We start from the raw sequence: 17069 nt of genomic DNA on the forward strand, positions 1-17069 counted from the left end.
CCATTAACAAGGATAATAAAAATGTAAGTAACGTTTTGAAGCAAATCAAACCTTGAACATTCGCGTGTGTTTATAATGCTAAATAATTTAAATTTCAAAATAATAACAAAGTGTTGTGAAACTGGCACAAATTCCTACACAGATCTTTTTCCTTCTCGACTTACCTTTTTATTTTATTTGGTAAGGTGCCACCTTCTTCGAACAAATAAATAAATGATAAATTGACTGACTGACTGAATGGATGGATGAATGAATGATTGACTGACCGACCGACCAATAGATCGATCGATCAATCAACCGACTGATTGATGGATGGACGGACGGACGGACGGACGGACGGATGGATGGATGGATGGATGGATGTATGGATGGATGGATTGATTGGTGGGATTTCTCAAACAGCCATCACAGATCATTTTCTTTGATCATGAAAATATCGGTTTCTTTTCTATAAAATCTTCCAGTCTTTAATTTTTCATCCTTCGTAATTCTATAATTCTTTCATGCAGTAGGTGGCCCTACAAACACATACTTAACAAAGGAAGTGATTTCATTGTTGTGACAAATGCTTGACCGGACACTCTTTAGAGCCAATTCCGGTGTTGAAGATGTAATGCCTGATTAATCTGATGGTGAATTTTTTTTAGTGAATTGACCTCAAACGCGATTACATCTCTACCTGCCAGAGTCTTTGCTACGTTAAGAAATTTGGGTTGGCTGTAAGTGAGAAGAAAAAATTATAAATGCAAAGTGCTTTTTCACTATTAGCGCACTATTATTTGGCAAAACAGGTTCTTGTATTATGGGGTACTTATTGACAGTTTAGGCTAAGTAGGTTCTTATTTAGGTTCTTAATTTCTACAGAGTAGACATTGTTGTTGATTATCAGAAAACAGTATAAAATCTGGTCTGTTTCATAATAACAGTTCTAATTTAACATACATTGTTTATTTTGAGTTTCATTTAACAATTCAATTTTCTAAACTCTCGATCACCTTTTTGGTTTTTGGTAAAAAGATATATAAATTAAATAGTTAAACCCCACATATAAGAACCTGTTGGAATTTGTTTGGCTAAACAGGTTCTTATATTTTGGGGTATTAAAAAAGCAAATTTCTGCCTGAAGGTTCTTAAATCCCTAAGTTCTTACACGCGGGTTTTTTAGTTCAGTTATTGGAGAATATTTCCTTTTAGTTCTCCACCTAGAGTAACAAAATTGCGGTACAGAGGAAATTGCATAATGTGGCAAAAGAGATTTGCAATTACCTAGACATGAAGCATTCCGTATTGAGTATTTATTTAACACTTTGCGCGTTATATTGTGTATTTTTGCAGTTATTTACCTTCAAACAAGGTTAAATTCCTTCCTGATACAATTTTTTCCACAACAGATCTTGTAGAGCTGTAAGTGAAAAGAACGATACTCAACCTGTCGATGCAGTATTAAATTTGGGAATTATATAAATAAAGAATAATCAGAGCACATGCGGTTAATAAACAATTATTGGATGAGGTTTTTGTGATATCCGAAATAATCAAGGTCGAGGAAAGTGTAATCAGTCTCAACCTAACCGAGACCTTGATTATTTCGGATATCAAAACAAAACGAATCTGATAATTGTTTTATTATACATCGTTTTAAAGAAAATAACGACAAACACATTATAGCACCGAGCACAGTTTATTTTCGACAAGCCATGTTCTTACTTCGCTGTCCGTGAACTTGGCATTGCTCTTGGAATTGCGTGCCCAACCCACGGATTATTCACTAATCTGCTATCAGATTAGTGAATAATCTGTAGGTTGCACTGTTTCCCAGAATTAACTGTAGGCTTTTAGCCAATGAGAAGACAGATGGTGACTACAATGTATAATAATGTAAGAAATTGACAAAACAGTAACAGGGGCTTACACATTTAAACTCACAACCGAAAACCTTTTTATTTTTTTCCTTCGGAATGGAATAGTTTGAGTTATACGCAGTGCAAGATTTGTTTAGTAAATTTAAAGTGCACAAATTGCAGATTTGTCAACGGGCAATTAATTAATTTGGTAACGTAAGAATGTCACATTATCAAGTTGTTACAGATTCTGATATTGCTTATGAGCTGTTTTGTTCGCTTACTTATAACAACTATGTTTGAACGATGTAAATTACATGAAGATACGGGAGCATATTAATCACTGTTGTGCCATCAAAAAATGCCCGGGTTATATGATCCTCGTTAAAGCTAAAGAAAATTTTCAAAATCCTAGAAATCAAAGCGAATAATCGAATTGTTGAAAAAAAACTAGCTCCAAACGACCAAGAACCCTCAGTGCTACGATTCTTTTGACCCATTCGATGTCATAAAAAAAAAATCCTAAATAACCTAATTATCTGTGGGAGGCGCGATGGCCTCGTGGTTAGTGCGCTCGTCTCCGGATCGAGCGGTCCGGGTTCGAGCCCTGGCCGGGGACATTGTGTTGTGTTCTTGGGCAAGACACTTTACTCTCACAGTGCCTCTCTCCACCCAGGTGTATAAATGGGTACCGGCGAACTTAATGCTGGGGTTAACCCTGCGATGGACTAGCATCCCATCCAGGGGGGAGTAGAAATACTCCTAGTCGCTTCATGCTACAGAAACCGGGATAAGCTCCGGCCTGATGGGCCACTTGGCTCGCATGCACACTTTATCTTACCTAACCTAATTACCTATGTGTTGACACTTACAAATTTACTATCTATTTCTGTTTATTTTATTTTATTTCACTTTTATTTATATATTTATTTTTTGTTCACTTTTGGTAGAGATATATCTTCAAACGACATCCGAAACCTTTCCACTAATCTATTTTTGAACCAAACAAAATTAAATCACCTGTGAGTACAGCTTTTCCACGGAATGTGAGTACATGTACCAAATACCCTTCCCCCCCCCAAAAAAAAAAAAAGAAAACGTCATAGATTAACTTCGTTTAATTAATGACCACTTAGAACTAAAACCATTATTACATCAGAAAAATGCAAGATAATAAAGATATGAATTATTTAAACTGCGTTGAAAGCTATATTTAATTAATGCATGATTACCAAAGAACAGGTTTGATTGAACTCGAACCCTTGTTCTCTGAAAAGCAGAGTGCGCGCCGTTATCGTTATCGTTATCGTTATCATGGCATCGTTCCCACGTTCGAGTTCGAGTGTTGCTCAAGTTGCTCACAGATATATAAACGGACAATCGAAATATTTTATATTATAGGTAAATGGCATCAATGCGAATACAATAGGCTAATTTCGATATGTTAAAATTCTAACTTGGCTTCGACGCTCCGAGAATAAAACAGAAGAATTTAATTTTTTTATCCCTCAACCTCGATGCGATTTATTTTGTTTTATTCCTCTAAGCCTCGGAACCAAGTTAGAATTATGTCTACAATGTATAAAATTATGTCTACAGTGTAAAAAAGGTTTCCACCGGCAGCACAATTTGCAAATTGCACGAACTTAAAAAAAAATTAAATTTCCAAACATACTGGATACAGTAAATCCTTAATAGGTGATTTGCATGTTGTATCATTTGACTATAACTACCAGAATAAATCATTCTTTCTTTTTCTTATGTTAATTAGCGCAATTGTTACTTAACCTCAATACAGTTTTTCAACGATTGAGTTTTTCAAAAAGCTGAAATTGCACGAGCCGCTTCGGCGAGTGCAATTTTAGCTTTTTGAAAAAAAAAGAGTAAGAGTAGAATAGGTCGGTCAATGATGCGCCACCACAACAGCGGATCTCACCTCAGCTTTTTAATTCCAAATTGAACGACAAAAACCGGATGATTACTTATTAATAATATAAACATGAAAAAATTAGCGTGGAGGAAGTGGCGGAAGATCTTTCTTGAAGCCATTTTCTCTCATTCGAGAAAACTTTTTTCAAATTTTCCGCACAAAATTTTCGTCATCATTTCATGTGATATCATTGGCTTAGAAAATTCCCTTTTGTCTTTCAGCCAATCATAACTCAGATTTACGATGTGTAATTTGCACTGGTGTTACACTTGAACTGCACTGCTCTCAGTAATTTTTTCATGTATATTATTAGACCACGAATATAATATATTCGAGATTTTTTTAATTTACTTATGGCTGTCTCTACAGGGATTTGTCATCAAACGCTATTAACTTTCTACCTGATAAAATATTTCCCTCAGTCACACTGCAGTTTCTGTATGTTTCTGTATTTTGTTTTTGTTTCTTTTTTGTTGATGGTTTCTTTTTATTTATTATTTTTAATTTTTTTTTTCTTCTACCCTTTTTTTTTATCGTATTGACGTGGAGACAAAATCGAGACCAATTTGGGTTAGAAATCTCTCCAAAACTGCCAGACGGACAGTGTTTTCATTATAGACGTTATCCTTTTTCACTGGTTATTCCAGAACAATAACTCCAATTTATTAATTGATTAGTCGTTTTAGCGTTAACACGCTTAAAGATATAAGGAAGTAAGAGGCTAAAAAACGTCTAGTTCCAAAAGGATCGAACCAAAAACTTCCTGAATACATATATACGATCATTTAAAAGGCTCTGTTATTTAAGCTACGGGTAATGTTATCTTCTGGACTAAGTCACTAGAGGTTGGTGATTAGATAAGTATATTTCGTTAACTTTTATTCACTGGATGGTGATTTATCCGTTGGTTAACCATTCAAACTAGTCTGTCAAAAAATTTCCGTCATGCTACTTGAGAAATTAGCAGCTTAGGGGGCACCCACAGCTTAAGAAAAAACAAGAACAAATTGAGACCGGGATTAGAGACAAGCAAACAGGCGAAAAAGAATACCAGAATACTTGCGGGAAATTCTCATACTCGTGAGTAAAGACTGCTTTTGTTTCTTATTTGAAAAATTACATGGGAAACTCAGAGATCACTCTTGGGTTTAGATCGATTGTAATGCTCGTACTGTCTCCAACCTTGATTTTAATACATCTTTGCACAGGAATATGTCTTCAAACGCTATTACACATCTACAAGGAGGGTTGTTTGCAAACCATTCAAAACTATACAAGTTGTAAGTAAAATATATTATAATTAAATATCTGAATATTGCGGATTACATAAAAGAAAAGAAAAGAAAGCCATGGCAAGATACATAGCGAGCGGCTTAACTTCATTTTGATACCTATAGTCTAGACTAGGCCCTCCGTGTAGGTCAAGAATAACATTAATATCAAAACGATATCATTTTTAATTTTCTGCGGAGATCACGAGCATTAATTTCTTCAACTTTCTGGTTTGTATCTTAGGGTGTGGTGTTGTTTGGTTATGATTTTCTTTTGCGTTTTTGTTTTTGAAGGTAGAAATAAATGTTAACTCGTGAAGGCTTATTCACCGCAAAAACGTGCTTGTGAAATATTTGAAAAAATAGCAATAACTATTGCTTAGGTAAAGCTGTAGCAGAGAAGTCAACTGTTAATCAACTGTTGTTGTTGTCGTATGTTTTTCTAAAAGAAAAAGGAAAGAAATAAAACACCTTATTTAGAAAACAATACCATCAACGTCCTATTAAGCTTTGAATCTTTGTTCTGTTAATTTATGTAACATTGATTTAAGGAATATACCCACAATAATTGCTACGAAGCCCTTATGTCAGTTCCAAGTTTCAAGAAAATGTTTCCTTTTATCAAAATAGTATAATTTAACTATACACAGGGACTTGTCTTCAAACTCTATTTCAAATGTGGCACAAGGAACGTTAGCTACGCTGACAGATCTAAGTTGGCTGTAAGTCAAACAAACACCCAAACACCGTACTCCCAATCTGTTGACCAATCAAAGCCGACTAGTTCTAGACATGCAAATTATTATGCCGCTCCTCAATAATCTCAGAATTGAAAGTACTTGCCGCGAAAGACAATGGCATTCAAGGCTATGAAATATTTCGAAATCGAAAGTGTCAAGTGTCAAGTGGTAAATGCTATTGAAAATTGCTTTAGGGAAAAGAAAAAGTCTCTGGTCATATAGTATACAGCGCCGCTTAAGAGGTAACGAAGACTGAAAATTCTATTCTAGCTGCTACCCATGAATATCATTATGGCACAATGTCTTGCCAAGTGTGTGTCAAAATGAGAGAGGCTCTCGTTACCTCCTAATAAAGTATATTTTGAATATGATCAAGAAAATTACATCTGTTTACTTTAGAAGATAACTCTCACACCATAAGCTATTCATTTGGAATACCTAACCTTAATAGCTAAGTGTGGGCAAAGAAAATAAGTTATCCAAAGGGTTGGCCAAAATATATCTTATTCAGTATGCTGCATCCAACACACGATGGACACTTTATGGGCTTATCTAGCAGTTCTCAACGTCGCCTGCGGACAATTCTGTACTATTACCTCCCTCCCCCCCCCCCCACCCCCTCTCAGTATTCTTTTTTCTCTGGATGGCTTTTCGTCCAGTATTTTTATTTCATTAGTTTGCTTTTAAGCATTTCCAATTTGTTTTCTTTGTAGTTTTTTTTCTTTCAACTGGGTGCTCAAAACATTTTTCTACGTGTATCTGGGTTCCAGCTGTAGAAATACAAACTTTCATATATAGATTTAGCCAAGCCGAAAAGCGGAGCTCCTGATTGCAATAACTGGCGATAAAGGAAAAAGAGAATTATTTCTCTTGGGTCTGAAACTCAAAAAATTATCAACTGTGAGCATGTAATTGTTCAGCGTGTGGTTTTGCTATTTTTTTCCAGTTAAATTTTAACAAACTATATCCAACAAGCCTAACCAAGATTGTAGAAATACGTACGCAATATATCAGGGACTTTCCAAGAGACGATTGTACAAGGAATATGTCAGAAGAAAAGTCAACAACGCGCCAAGGGTTAATTTGCACCAAAATTTTGCCTTTGCGGGTACTCCTTCCTTCTCCCTCAGAGAAATAACATGACTTGACCCCGCGATCCAATCGGAAAACCAGTAACTGGTTAGTGGTCAACTTTATAAAAACACGCAACCTCGATGAGCTCTAAACCTGAGCCCGCGATATAGTCACGTGATACTGGTCAGCGGATAGCTTTTTGTGACAGCTGTCAATTAACAATAGCGTGGACGCCCAAAATCAAAGATGTAGCTATGGTCATGGTGCTACTCTCTTAGTTTTCAAGGTATTGGCGTTCGGACGTACGTACATACGTACGGACAGTCAAGTGACAGCCAAAATTTTCAGATCGATGAGTTACCAAATTTTCTAAGGTATGGGGCTTCGCTTGCGCGCCTTTGGCGCGCAGGAGCTCCGCTATTATTTATTTTAAACGCATTTAATATCTTTGGCATGGTTTTTCTTTTCTTTCCAGCCACTGCTATGAGTAAGTGGCTTAGAGGGCAAATATTTTCTAAGCGGACTACAGGGCGCTGATAGTTCGTAGTATCGGGGGAACTTATCTCTGATCAATTTCAGCTTAGAGCGAAGCCCATTACTAAATCAAGAGTTTTGATCTTCAGGGACCTTTCATACAACAAACTTCAGTATGTGCCTCAGGACTTGGTCTGTTGTTTGAAGAAGTTATTCACTCTGTAAGTGCCCCAAAAGATGAGAAAGGATTTGTGTGATTATTGGGATGCAACAAATGCGATCATATCCATGATTAGTAGGAATTTGGAGAATGCCATTTACACAAGTTTGCGGAACTACTTTGCAACCTAGCTACAAAATCGTTTCAGTTTTGTTAATCATTTCGAGCTTTGGCGGTAAGCCTTTTTTTTAAGAAGAATGACGCAACAAAATAGCCCTTACTTCCCTCAGTAGTAAAATGATGTAATTACTGATTGATCATAACTTCACACCCCATTCCAGAATATAATTTCGTACAGGGTAACAGAACAGTGAGACTTTGCAGCGCTGAATAAAATGAGTAATTGTTGCCTCTTTTTTATCTTTCTTTAGGCTTTTGCAAAACAATAGGATAACTTCTATAGCAAATGAGACTTTAGCCAGCCTCTTTATTCAATACGTGTGCGTACTACTTTTACTCAGGCATCACTACTGTATTAGGAGAACTACTATACATAGTGTTTCAATTTTGTCCACGTATCTTGATTAAAATTTCTCTTTCACGGTTGAAATAGCTAGAGCTATTACTTTTCCGCGCGATTTAATTGATAATAATTTTTATCTTCAAAAAACTGTATGGCTGAGTTACTAACGTAACTGCCTCTTCGTTAGTTTTTGATGTTTCGCGCCAAGAACTGATTAGTAGATAACATTTCATAGAATAGATGATGTAATCTTAAGTTTCGCTCTAAATTGGACACTTTTTGGCCACATACTTCAACGATTCAATTATCAAAGTTTGCGTAAAGACGTTCTTTTGCCCATGCAGATTTTAATGGGAACTCGTGCAAGTCGTCGGGTCAAAACTTGCCTTTATTTGCCATTACACTATGTTACTTAATTTTCTACAACTCCGTTGCTAACTAATCGTATTTATAAAATTCTCGATCGTGATTGGATCTCCGCGTGCCTGTTTCTCATGTAATCGGTGCACGATCACGTGGATGTCCAATTACAGATATCCAATTACAACTTTTGTTATCATTGGATACCTGTACTTGGATACCTATACCATTCGCACCTAACCGCGTCTTAATGGCTTCCTTCTTAGTGTTTCCTGCACTTTTAAAACTTATGGAAAGAGCTACTGACTTTTTCTCTCAGAAGAAGGTCACAAAATACTTTTTAACATCGAAAGTTGTTGTAGATACGATTACTTATTAATGGGATCTCGTGTCCTACAATTCAGAGAGCAACTGTGCTTGCAAATTTTAAATCTTATGAAATTACTCACGTGATTACTCCTTAAACTGTGTGTGAAGATGTCCAATTAATATTACTAACTAGGACTGTTTTCCGAAATGTTTATTCTGCAGAGACCTTTCTTATAATAGAATTCACTACTTACCAGAGGCATTTTTCTGCTGTTTGAGATCATTGCAATTTCTGCAAGTATCGATAAAGAACTGTTTTCTGTAGTTATGTGTAGTTATGTAGAGTTGCTTATAGAAAGTAAATGCTATAACTGAAATGCGATTGTTAAAAAGAGTACTCTACAATTTTGTCCTACAAAGAACTTTCTTGATAGGCAGTGTCAATTGGATTTCTCTGTCTTTCATGGGCAGCTTATATTGAGCTGTAGGTAGTACTGATAATTTGACTTGCATTTTCAACGGAGCTAAATTCCCGCGTGCATCCATAATGAAATTCGATATGAGCAAACTAAGCATGAACCAATTCTTTAGTTAAAGGTAGTCAAGTATACCTTACTGTCCTTGCATTATTATGACAACCTGTAATAACCACCTTTTTAACAAACTGATAGATTTTTGCAGAATAACATGATTACCTCCGTATCCAAGGAGACCTTTGCTGGCGCAACCAGTCTTCGCTATATGTAAGCAGTATAATAATTGCTTTTACTGGTGAAAGGATTGGCTTCTTAGTTGTGCGCATGGAGGAGTGGAATAGTGGTACATGCACGTGATTGTTTATTCACCGAATTACTGCCTATTTGATTGCATGTTTGTCTGACTAACTGAATGACTGACTGACTGACTGACTTATTGACTGACTGACCGATTGACAGACTGACACATTACCTGACTCGTCAATCAGTCAGTCAGGTGTTTTTTCGGTGCAGCAGTGCAAAGTTACAGCATAGCTCAGTGCAGTGTAGTGTGAGGCGACGAAGCGTGGGTAATGTGTTGAGATCTCACATCATAATGTCATCTTATATTTTTTAGAGTTCTGAGCGCTAACCGATTAGAGGATATTCCGCAAGGAGCTTTCGTTAATATGTTACAAGAGCCAAAGGATGAGTATTCATCAAGTGATAAAATAATGTCAGTATTGATTATTACGCGAAAGAGAATAAATTATAAATAGGAATGGTAAATTTCTTGAAAGATAATTATATTGCCAGCCAATCTTGCAAGGCAAAAAAGAAAAATATATATACTGGGCCTGCTTTCTGTTATCTTAATTTCTTCCAGTGGGGCGCTACGTTGTGCATCCTCAATGAAAACTACTGGTTCTTGGCTTCAGACCTTTTTCAATTATGGACAAGAAATGACTGGAGATTTGCTATCCGCTCTTACCTGCTCTCACCCTCCTCACTCTTGTACGACCAGAGCAAATCATTGCTTTTGCCGTTTAATATTGGTGTTATTGTTTTACTCTTATCTCTTAAGAATGCTTACGGACAACCCTATAAAGACAGTCAATTCAGAGGCATTTAATCTTGTCAATGGTACCTTAACAGTGTAAGTTGCAATGGATATTGCTATCAATAATTAAATCATATTAACTACTTGTTAAGTGAGAGTAAGATCTTTTGGCCGTGCGATAGCGAGATCAATACGGCAAGGCCCAAGTTCGAGATTTTCCCGTAAAGACCGAACGTTCGAGGTTAAAAAGTTGTTTACTATATGGCTCTTTGCTTTGGCCGTTTTGCAGGCGCGTAACGGTCCGTGGGCATTACAGGACAATACTGCCCTAGAATTGCCAATTAGAGCGCGCGTTCTATCGGCTACAAACACAAACCGTATAGTAAAAACTCATAATGTCCGAGATCTTGCCCTATCATAGAGACAACAGCCCAAACAAATAGAACAACAATATTTTTCAAGAGAACAGTGTTGGTAATTCATAAGGAAGTTAAACTAAGGTTTATCTTAATGTTCTCTGACGAAACTGTACTAGAAAACAAAGGGGGTGCTTACATAATAGAAGCACTTATTATATTAGAGCGCTTTGAAAAAAGATACTAGAGAGGGTTATAAGAAAAGGGGTTTCTCACTGAACCATTACGGTATATATAAATACTTTTCTTTTAATCTGACGGTGTTTCGATGTAAGAGACGAATAAAGATGATGTTAGGTGAAGTAACATGTAATCTGAAAGGGATAAGTTTTGCTGGGCAGGTTACATCATTTTTGTTTTTCTTTTGGCTTTCATAGTTATTGGTGTTAACTGTGTCACGCAACTGATTCTTACTTTTAGTGAAGTGAGTTAACGAGTCGATCCAATAAACTTATGCGTTTAACGCATTATGCCGTCAAATTCCAAGATAATAAGACAAACCTGGCGAAGTTTTGTTGTTGCTGTTGTTGGTTGTGTTGTTTTGTTTTGTTACTTGACTCGTATTTACTAACGGTTACCGTTGAATGTTGATGGTCTAATCTTTCCAGCTTATTTGAGCAATGTCAAGCGTTTCACGTATACCTTTAGTGTCAAGAAATGAATCAAAATTTATTTAGCCATAATTCATTAAGTCCACTGGTTACTGATTTAAAGAAAGACGAAGAAAGATCGTTATTAGGTATTTAATTTATTCTTTTCGATTTTTATCTCGTTTATAACAGATATTTGATACGGACGAAGCTTAAAACAGTGAGCCTGGAGTCCTTCATGGGATTCCGTGGTTTAGATTTACGAATGTAATGTATCCTATAATGAGCCATATATTAATGTATATAGATAGTAAATTTAGGCCGAATACTAAGAAATACCCCCACAAACCCCTCCCCACCCTTTCTTAATGGGGCCTCAGTCTTATTCAGACAACTATAATAGGTGATTAAGACAGATGACCTTACTTGGAGTCTTCCCGAAACGCTAGAGAGTAGGCTTCGCTGTCCCTTTTAGAGCATCAAAGCTATCACAAGGAACCTTGGAGGATTTACAGCACGTCCAAAGATATTTCTGTTGAGTCTAACATTAGGAGATGACATTGTATCACGAACGAATAAAGTCATTATTTATTTTTATTTTATTTTTTTATTTATTTATTCCTCCAATTCCTTATTCCTCCAATTCCTTATTTATTCATTATTTACAGTCAAAATATCATATCCTCTATCTTGGTTTTCAACGATATTTATTACACGTAACAAAATGACAAAAAGTGGTTACAAGCTGGTGAAAACTAATGAAGGACACGAAAACTATCATTACAAGAGTTTAAAGTTAATGCGGGAATCACTCTCCTCCCCTCTTCACCCTATGGATCTGAATAGGATAAAGCATACTTCTAAAAACTGAATCAAGAGTTGAAGTTAGCTATCCACGAAGCATCTTTTCACAGGACATTATGTTTCCTAGCTATATATATAAGGTATGAAGTGTATTTATAGTCAAGCTTTGAATTTACAAATCATCTTTAGGCTTCTCTTAAAATCTACGTTTTGCTTTAGGGCGATAACGAACAGATCCATTGGGAAGCTTGAGTATCACACAAACGGCACAGCTCGCGGTACAATATATCTGTAAGTATTTGAGAGATCGTATCGATGAGAACTTTGTACTTTGTCGTTTGTTTAAATCTGATACAGTATTTGTACGTGCGCTGTACAAGTGGTCGATGTACAACTCCTCTGTGGCCGCTGTTTCATTAGACTCAGTTCTGAACCGATGTTACTCATTCTCTGTTACGCTAAGTTTTATTGACATTCCTTCAAGTTGTAACTGTTCAGTTCTGTTAAGATATTTCCAAACCGAGCAGTTAAAATCAAAACAATTTCAAGTGAAAATGGTGAAATAATTGAAATAATCTCACGGGTTTCACGGTGAGATTCTCAACACACCTTCGGAAACTGTTCATTTATTATAAATGGGCTTAGACAAACCCAGTATAACTGATCAAACCTGAATCAGCTGATTGTGTACCATTCCAGGTTTTAGCGAACGACATTCGTATCCCTCATGATTATAATAATTATGATGAAGACTAACAATTAAAGTGTTAATTTCATCTTATCTTTGACTTTAGGAATTATGCAAGTTCGAGTACCGAAGCTGTGAAGGTGTACAATCCATACAGTCAAGAAAATATAGCCATCATTTCCGCTCTCTTGGCATCGGGATTCAGACGAATACCTGACGATCGCCCCGATGCTAATCATCACACATTCCTACCATGTCCGCTGGGGACCTTTTCCAACTCTTCTTCTAAGGGAGCTGAGGGATGCATAGAATGTCCTCCAGGTATATAATCAGGATCCTTTTTGGTGGCTTTTAGATTTTTCTTCAATGAGGCTGCAAATCAGACATGCGTGCTGGCGTCATGGAATCTGGAGATCATGTCAAAATGCTTTAGCAGACCAGTTCTTCATTTTCCCATGACGCCATAACACCCATTAAAAGAGGCTAAAACGCGCCTGTAAATATTTATTTCCGTGGCAAAAAGTTCCGTAATGAGTAAAATTTCATACAGTCTCTGCATCGGCTTGAACGCAGGAAGGAATATGTCCGTTGCAAGATCAGTCAACTAAGTCTCAATTGCAATAGTGCAAAAATAATTATGTGCTGGAAAATTGTAATTTTCACTGCAATGATTTTCGTAGAGTCTTGATTGTATTCATTTATTTATAAAGGTGGATTTTACTCTGATGATGAAGGCCACGTAGCAGAAAGCTGCAAGAAATGTCCAACTGGTTCTTTTGTTCCATTTGATAAGACACCAGGGAAACGACCCCAAGATTGCAAGACATGTCCGGAAGGTAATAGTAAATGACTATGTCCTCCCAAGTGAGATCATCGACCCTAGTGAACTGAACACTTACTGACTTAAGGATATTCATTCCGTGTCTATCTTTCGCGCCAAAATTCATGCAAAAGTTTTCTCTCAAAATATTCCAACTTAGGCAACATTACGTGTTGTAATATAATGCACTTCCTTGTCACCCCTCGGATATTACCAAAATTCGTCCAAAGAGTAACAGTAATACTGGTTTTCAATAAGTCCACTAATTTAAAAAATGCACGCGAAGGATTAACGTGAGTTCTTTTTCGAGAGAAGTACTTCCTGCGCATGATTGTGAAAAACGAATATTCAATATACAATAGACATCAAATCAAATTGCGCAATGAGTGAAATGAGACCTTAAGCGAGGGTATCTTCTTGGTTAACCTAAGGGTCACAATAGGAACAGGCGTTACGTTTTACAAAATTTATTCAGAAAATCTCATTTCTGGTTCCAATCTTTAATAGGGACGGATACTGATTTCTATGCTGGATACCGTGCCTGTCCATGTTTGGACGGATTTTATCGCACCCACATGTTTGAGCAATGTCACAAATGTGGACAAGGTGGGCTGAAATGCCAGGATGAATATGCTTCATTAAAACCTGGTTATTGGTGGGAATGGCGGAACGAGACGCACAAAGATCGCTACAGAGACTATATAGCAAACCTCTTGACATCTTCCCCGGCGTTAGATGCTTCCAGCGTTCAATTCCCATATCAGATACCATTACCTTACATGTGCCAGGTGGAGGAGTCTTGCCTTGGAGGTCTAGATTCCCCTTGCAAAGAAGGCTATGAAGGTCCGCTCTGTGCTGTTTGCAGTACAGGATATTACAAACACCTACAAGCATGCACACAGTGTCCATCAAGGCATTGGGTGGTTGGACAGCTGTCGATAATTGCAGCCATAGTGTTTATAGTTGTTGTTCTCACAGTGTGGACAAGCAACAGAAAGAGAAAGAGGGGAGGAGGAAGCTCTTTTTTGGACATGTTATTTTCCAAACTTAAGATCGTCATTGGATTTTACCAAGTCACCCACGGTTTGCTCGAAGCGTTCTCGTTCATAAAGTGGCCGGGTGCCCTGGAACTAATCACGAAGTATTCAGAAATATTACAAATGAATATATTTCAGATAGCACCCATTCACTGCTTATATCGGGGATTAAGAGTGGATGCCTTTGCAAGCTTGCTGGCGGTAATGGGGTTTAATGTGGCTGTCATTAGCATTTCGGGTTTCAGTTATGGTTTGCGTAAGGTTTTTGTATTAAGAAGTCGATTGCTTGACGACAAGGCCAAGTCAGACAAAATCTCAAAGGCGAAGGAAAGCATATACAGGAATTTACTTTTTTTCCTCTATGTGACGTACCTGAGCACGTGTTCTAAGACCGCCGCCGTTCTACCGCTCGCTTGTCGTAAACTCTGCCGAGACAAAAAAGAAGAGTCTTGTCACAAGTATCTAAAAGCAGATTACAGCGTACTATGCGAAGGTCCAGAGTACAACCATTTGCTTGTCGCAGCGTACATTGCTACTGCCTATATCATTGCCCTTCCTGTGGCGACATTCGTCGCGCTTTGGAGACAAAGACGAGTAATATCAGCGAAGAACGAGGCACAAGAATATACTGATTCTAGCAAGGAGGTGATTACTGGATTGCGGTTTCTTTTTGAAAACTACAAAACTCGCACATGGTATTGGGAAGTGGTTGAAACGTCTCGCAAAGTAATTCTGACTTCTGGTCTGATTCTTGTGGGACAAGAGAGCAGGTCCTACATTGGCTTGGCATGGGTCATCGCCGGGATGTACGGAATGCTTTTCTCGTGGAACGCACCCATACAAGACGTGGTCGAAAACAGACTAATGGCTACGTCCCTTGCCGTAACTGTTGTCAACCTGGGTATTGGAGCTGTCAGCAGAATACCTGCAGAGAATATACCAACCTCTGTCAATCCCTATAGAGACGCAGTATTGTTCAAGTTATTAGTGTTTGGAGCAAACGCTTTGGTGATTGGTCAACTGGTTGGTAAGATGACACTCTTAACTCAAGTTTTAATCACTTTTGCTGGTAAAAATGAGTTGATTGGAGTGGGTGGGAAGAAGCGAAGTGTAGTGTAATGGACGAAGTGGAGTGGGTTGAGAAAGATTGGGTGTGGTGAAAAAAGCGAAGTGAAGTGAAGTGGGGGAGATGGGGTTGTGCAAAGAGTAGTTGGATATTTAGGGGGATGGGTGCAGAGAGTGAAATACAGTGAGGTGGGGTGGACTGGACTGGAGTTGCATGCTGTGGCTTGTCGTTGAGAAGAGCACAGATAGCAGTTTGTGGCTCCTGCTTTATTTCATTTCACCTTTTTTGGAACTATTTGTGGAGACCTATTTACAGTAGGTGTAGCACGCCTGGTAGCCCACTCAATAAAACACATTATTTTAGCGTCTCAAACCTACCTTTATTTCATTTACTTTTCAGTTCAGTATGCAGTGTTTCTTTACCGCTACCTCAAGGAATGGCTTAAAAATCCACATTGGTCCTGTTCTTGTTGTCTGGGTTTGGTTCTCCCTTTCTTTGACTTACAAGGGGAAATTGGTGCTATGGTTGAAACGAACATCCTAAACAACCAGCTAGGAACAGGATCAAACATCGAAAGACCCAGCATTCTTTCCTGCGAGGACGACAGTTGCAATGTTGTTGTCGGGAATAGAAAAGGTGAACAAATTGATAATAGAGAAATAATGGCACCGAACGGCAGTAAGCGATATGTGGAGCTCAACAACACAAAATGTCATCAAGGAACACAGACGGAGCCCTTTTTGTTGTCAGTTGCTCTTATTGTGGTACATAAGCCAGCAGATAAAACAGCACACGAGGAATCTCTGTGATAACAATGTTACCCGATCAAACATCAAGCAATGAGCTTTGTAATTTATTGAATAATTAAGTATACCAGAGGTGGAGTACATTGGCAATGGGCGTAATTTTCATTTTGATCAATGTTTAATTCAGTCATAATCAAACAAAACTTAAAATAGTTGGTTTGTATATCTGCTAGCCAGTATTTATGATATTCATGTTTCATTACTTATTTATTGCCAAGAATGTCAGGAATGTATGTAGACACACCAGGCTATATTAAAAGGATAGTCGATAAACTTTTATATATGATTAAAAAACGGTCGACTTTTCTTTCGTTGTAACAGTAGTCAGAATTTCGTTACCAATGTTAACATTATAAATAAGAACTATCCTAAGTTTGTTAGTTCCTACAATGTACTTTTATTAATGATGAGGTTAGACTGAATGCATCAAAATCTAACGAATGAAGAGAGCATGGCAATTGGTATACATAACCTGTTCCCACTTTTACAAAGAAGTAATTGTTGACATTTTAATGATTTCTTTTAATTTCAGTAGACTCAAAGTTGGGAAATAAAGAACTCGCAATTACCGATATTCAGTTTTATTACATATTAAGCGTAAATATGAATGTTGCAAAGCCGTAAGTAAAATCATGAAGAGATTCG

General features: G+C 37.4%; 1 protein-coding gene across 1 annotated transcript; it reads left to right on the plus strand.

The window, feature by feature from the left end:
• Positions 1 to 12702: 12702 nt before the first annotated feature.
• On the plus strand, positions 12703 to 16409 carry LOC145487067 (uncharacterized). The gene has a single exon (XM_081465778.1). The coding sequence runs from the start codon at positions 14091 to 14093 to the stop codon at positions 15669 to 15671; it is 1581 nt and encodes a 526-aa protein (XP_081321904.1). The 5' UTR covers positions 12703 to 14090; the 3' UTR covers positions 15672 to 16409.
• Positions 16410 to 17069: the final 660 nt, after the last annotated feature.

This window comes from Orbicella franksi, chromosome 5 (genome assembly GCF_964199315.1).
Source record: "Orbicella franksi chromosome 5, jaOrbFran1.1, whole genome shotgun sequence".
NCBI classification, from domain to species: domain Eukaryota; kingdom Metazoa; phylum Cnidaria; class Anthozoa; order Scleractinia; family Merulinidae; genus Orbicella; species Orbicella franksi.

Bases quoted from the DNA above. Each gene is read 5' to 3' on its own strand.
- LOC145487067 (XM_081465778.1), top strand. From the start codon at position 14,091: ATGTTTGAGCAATGTCACAAATGTGGACAAGGTGGGCTGAAATGCCAG.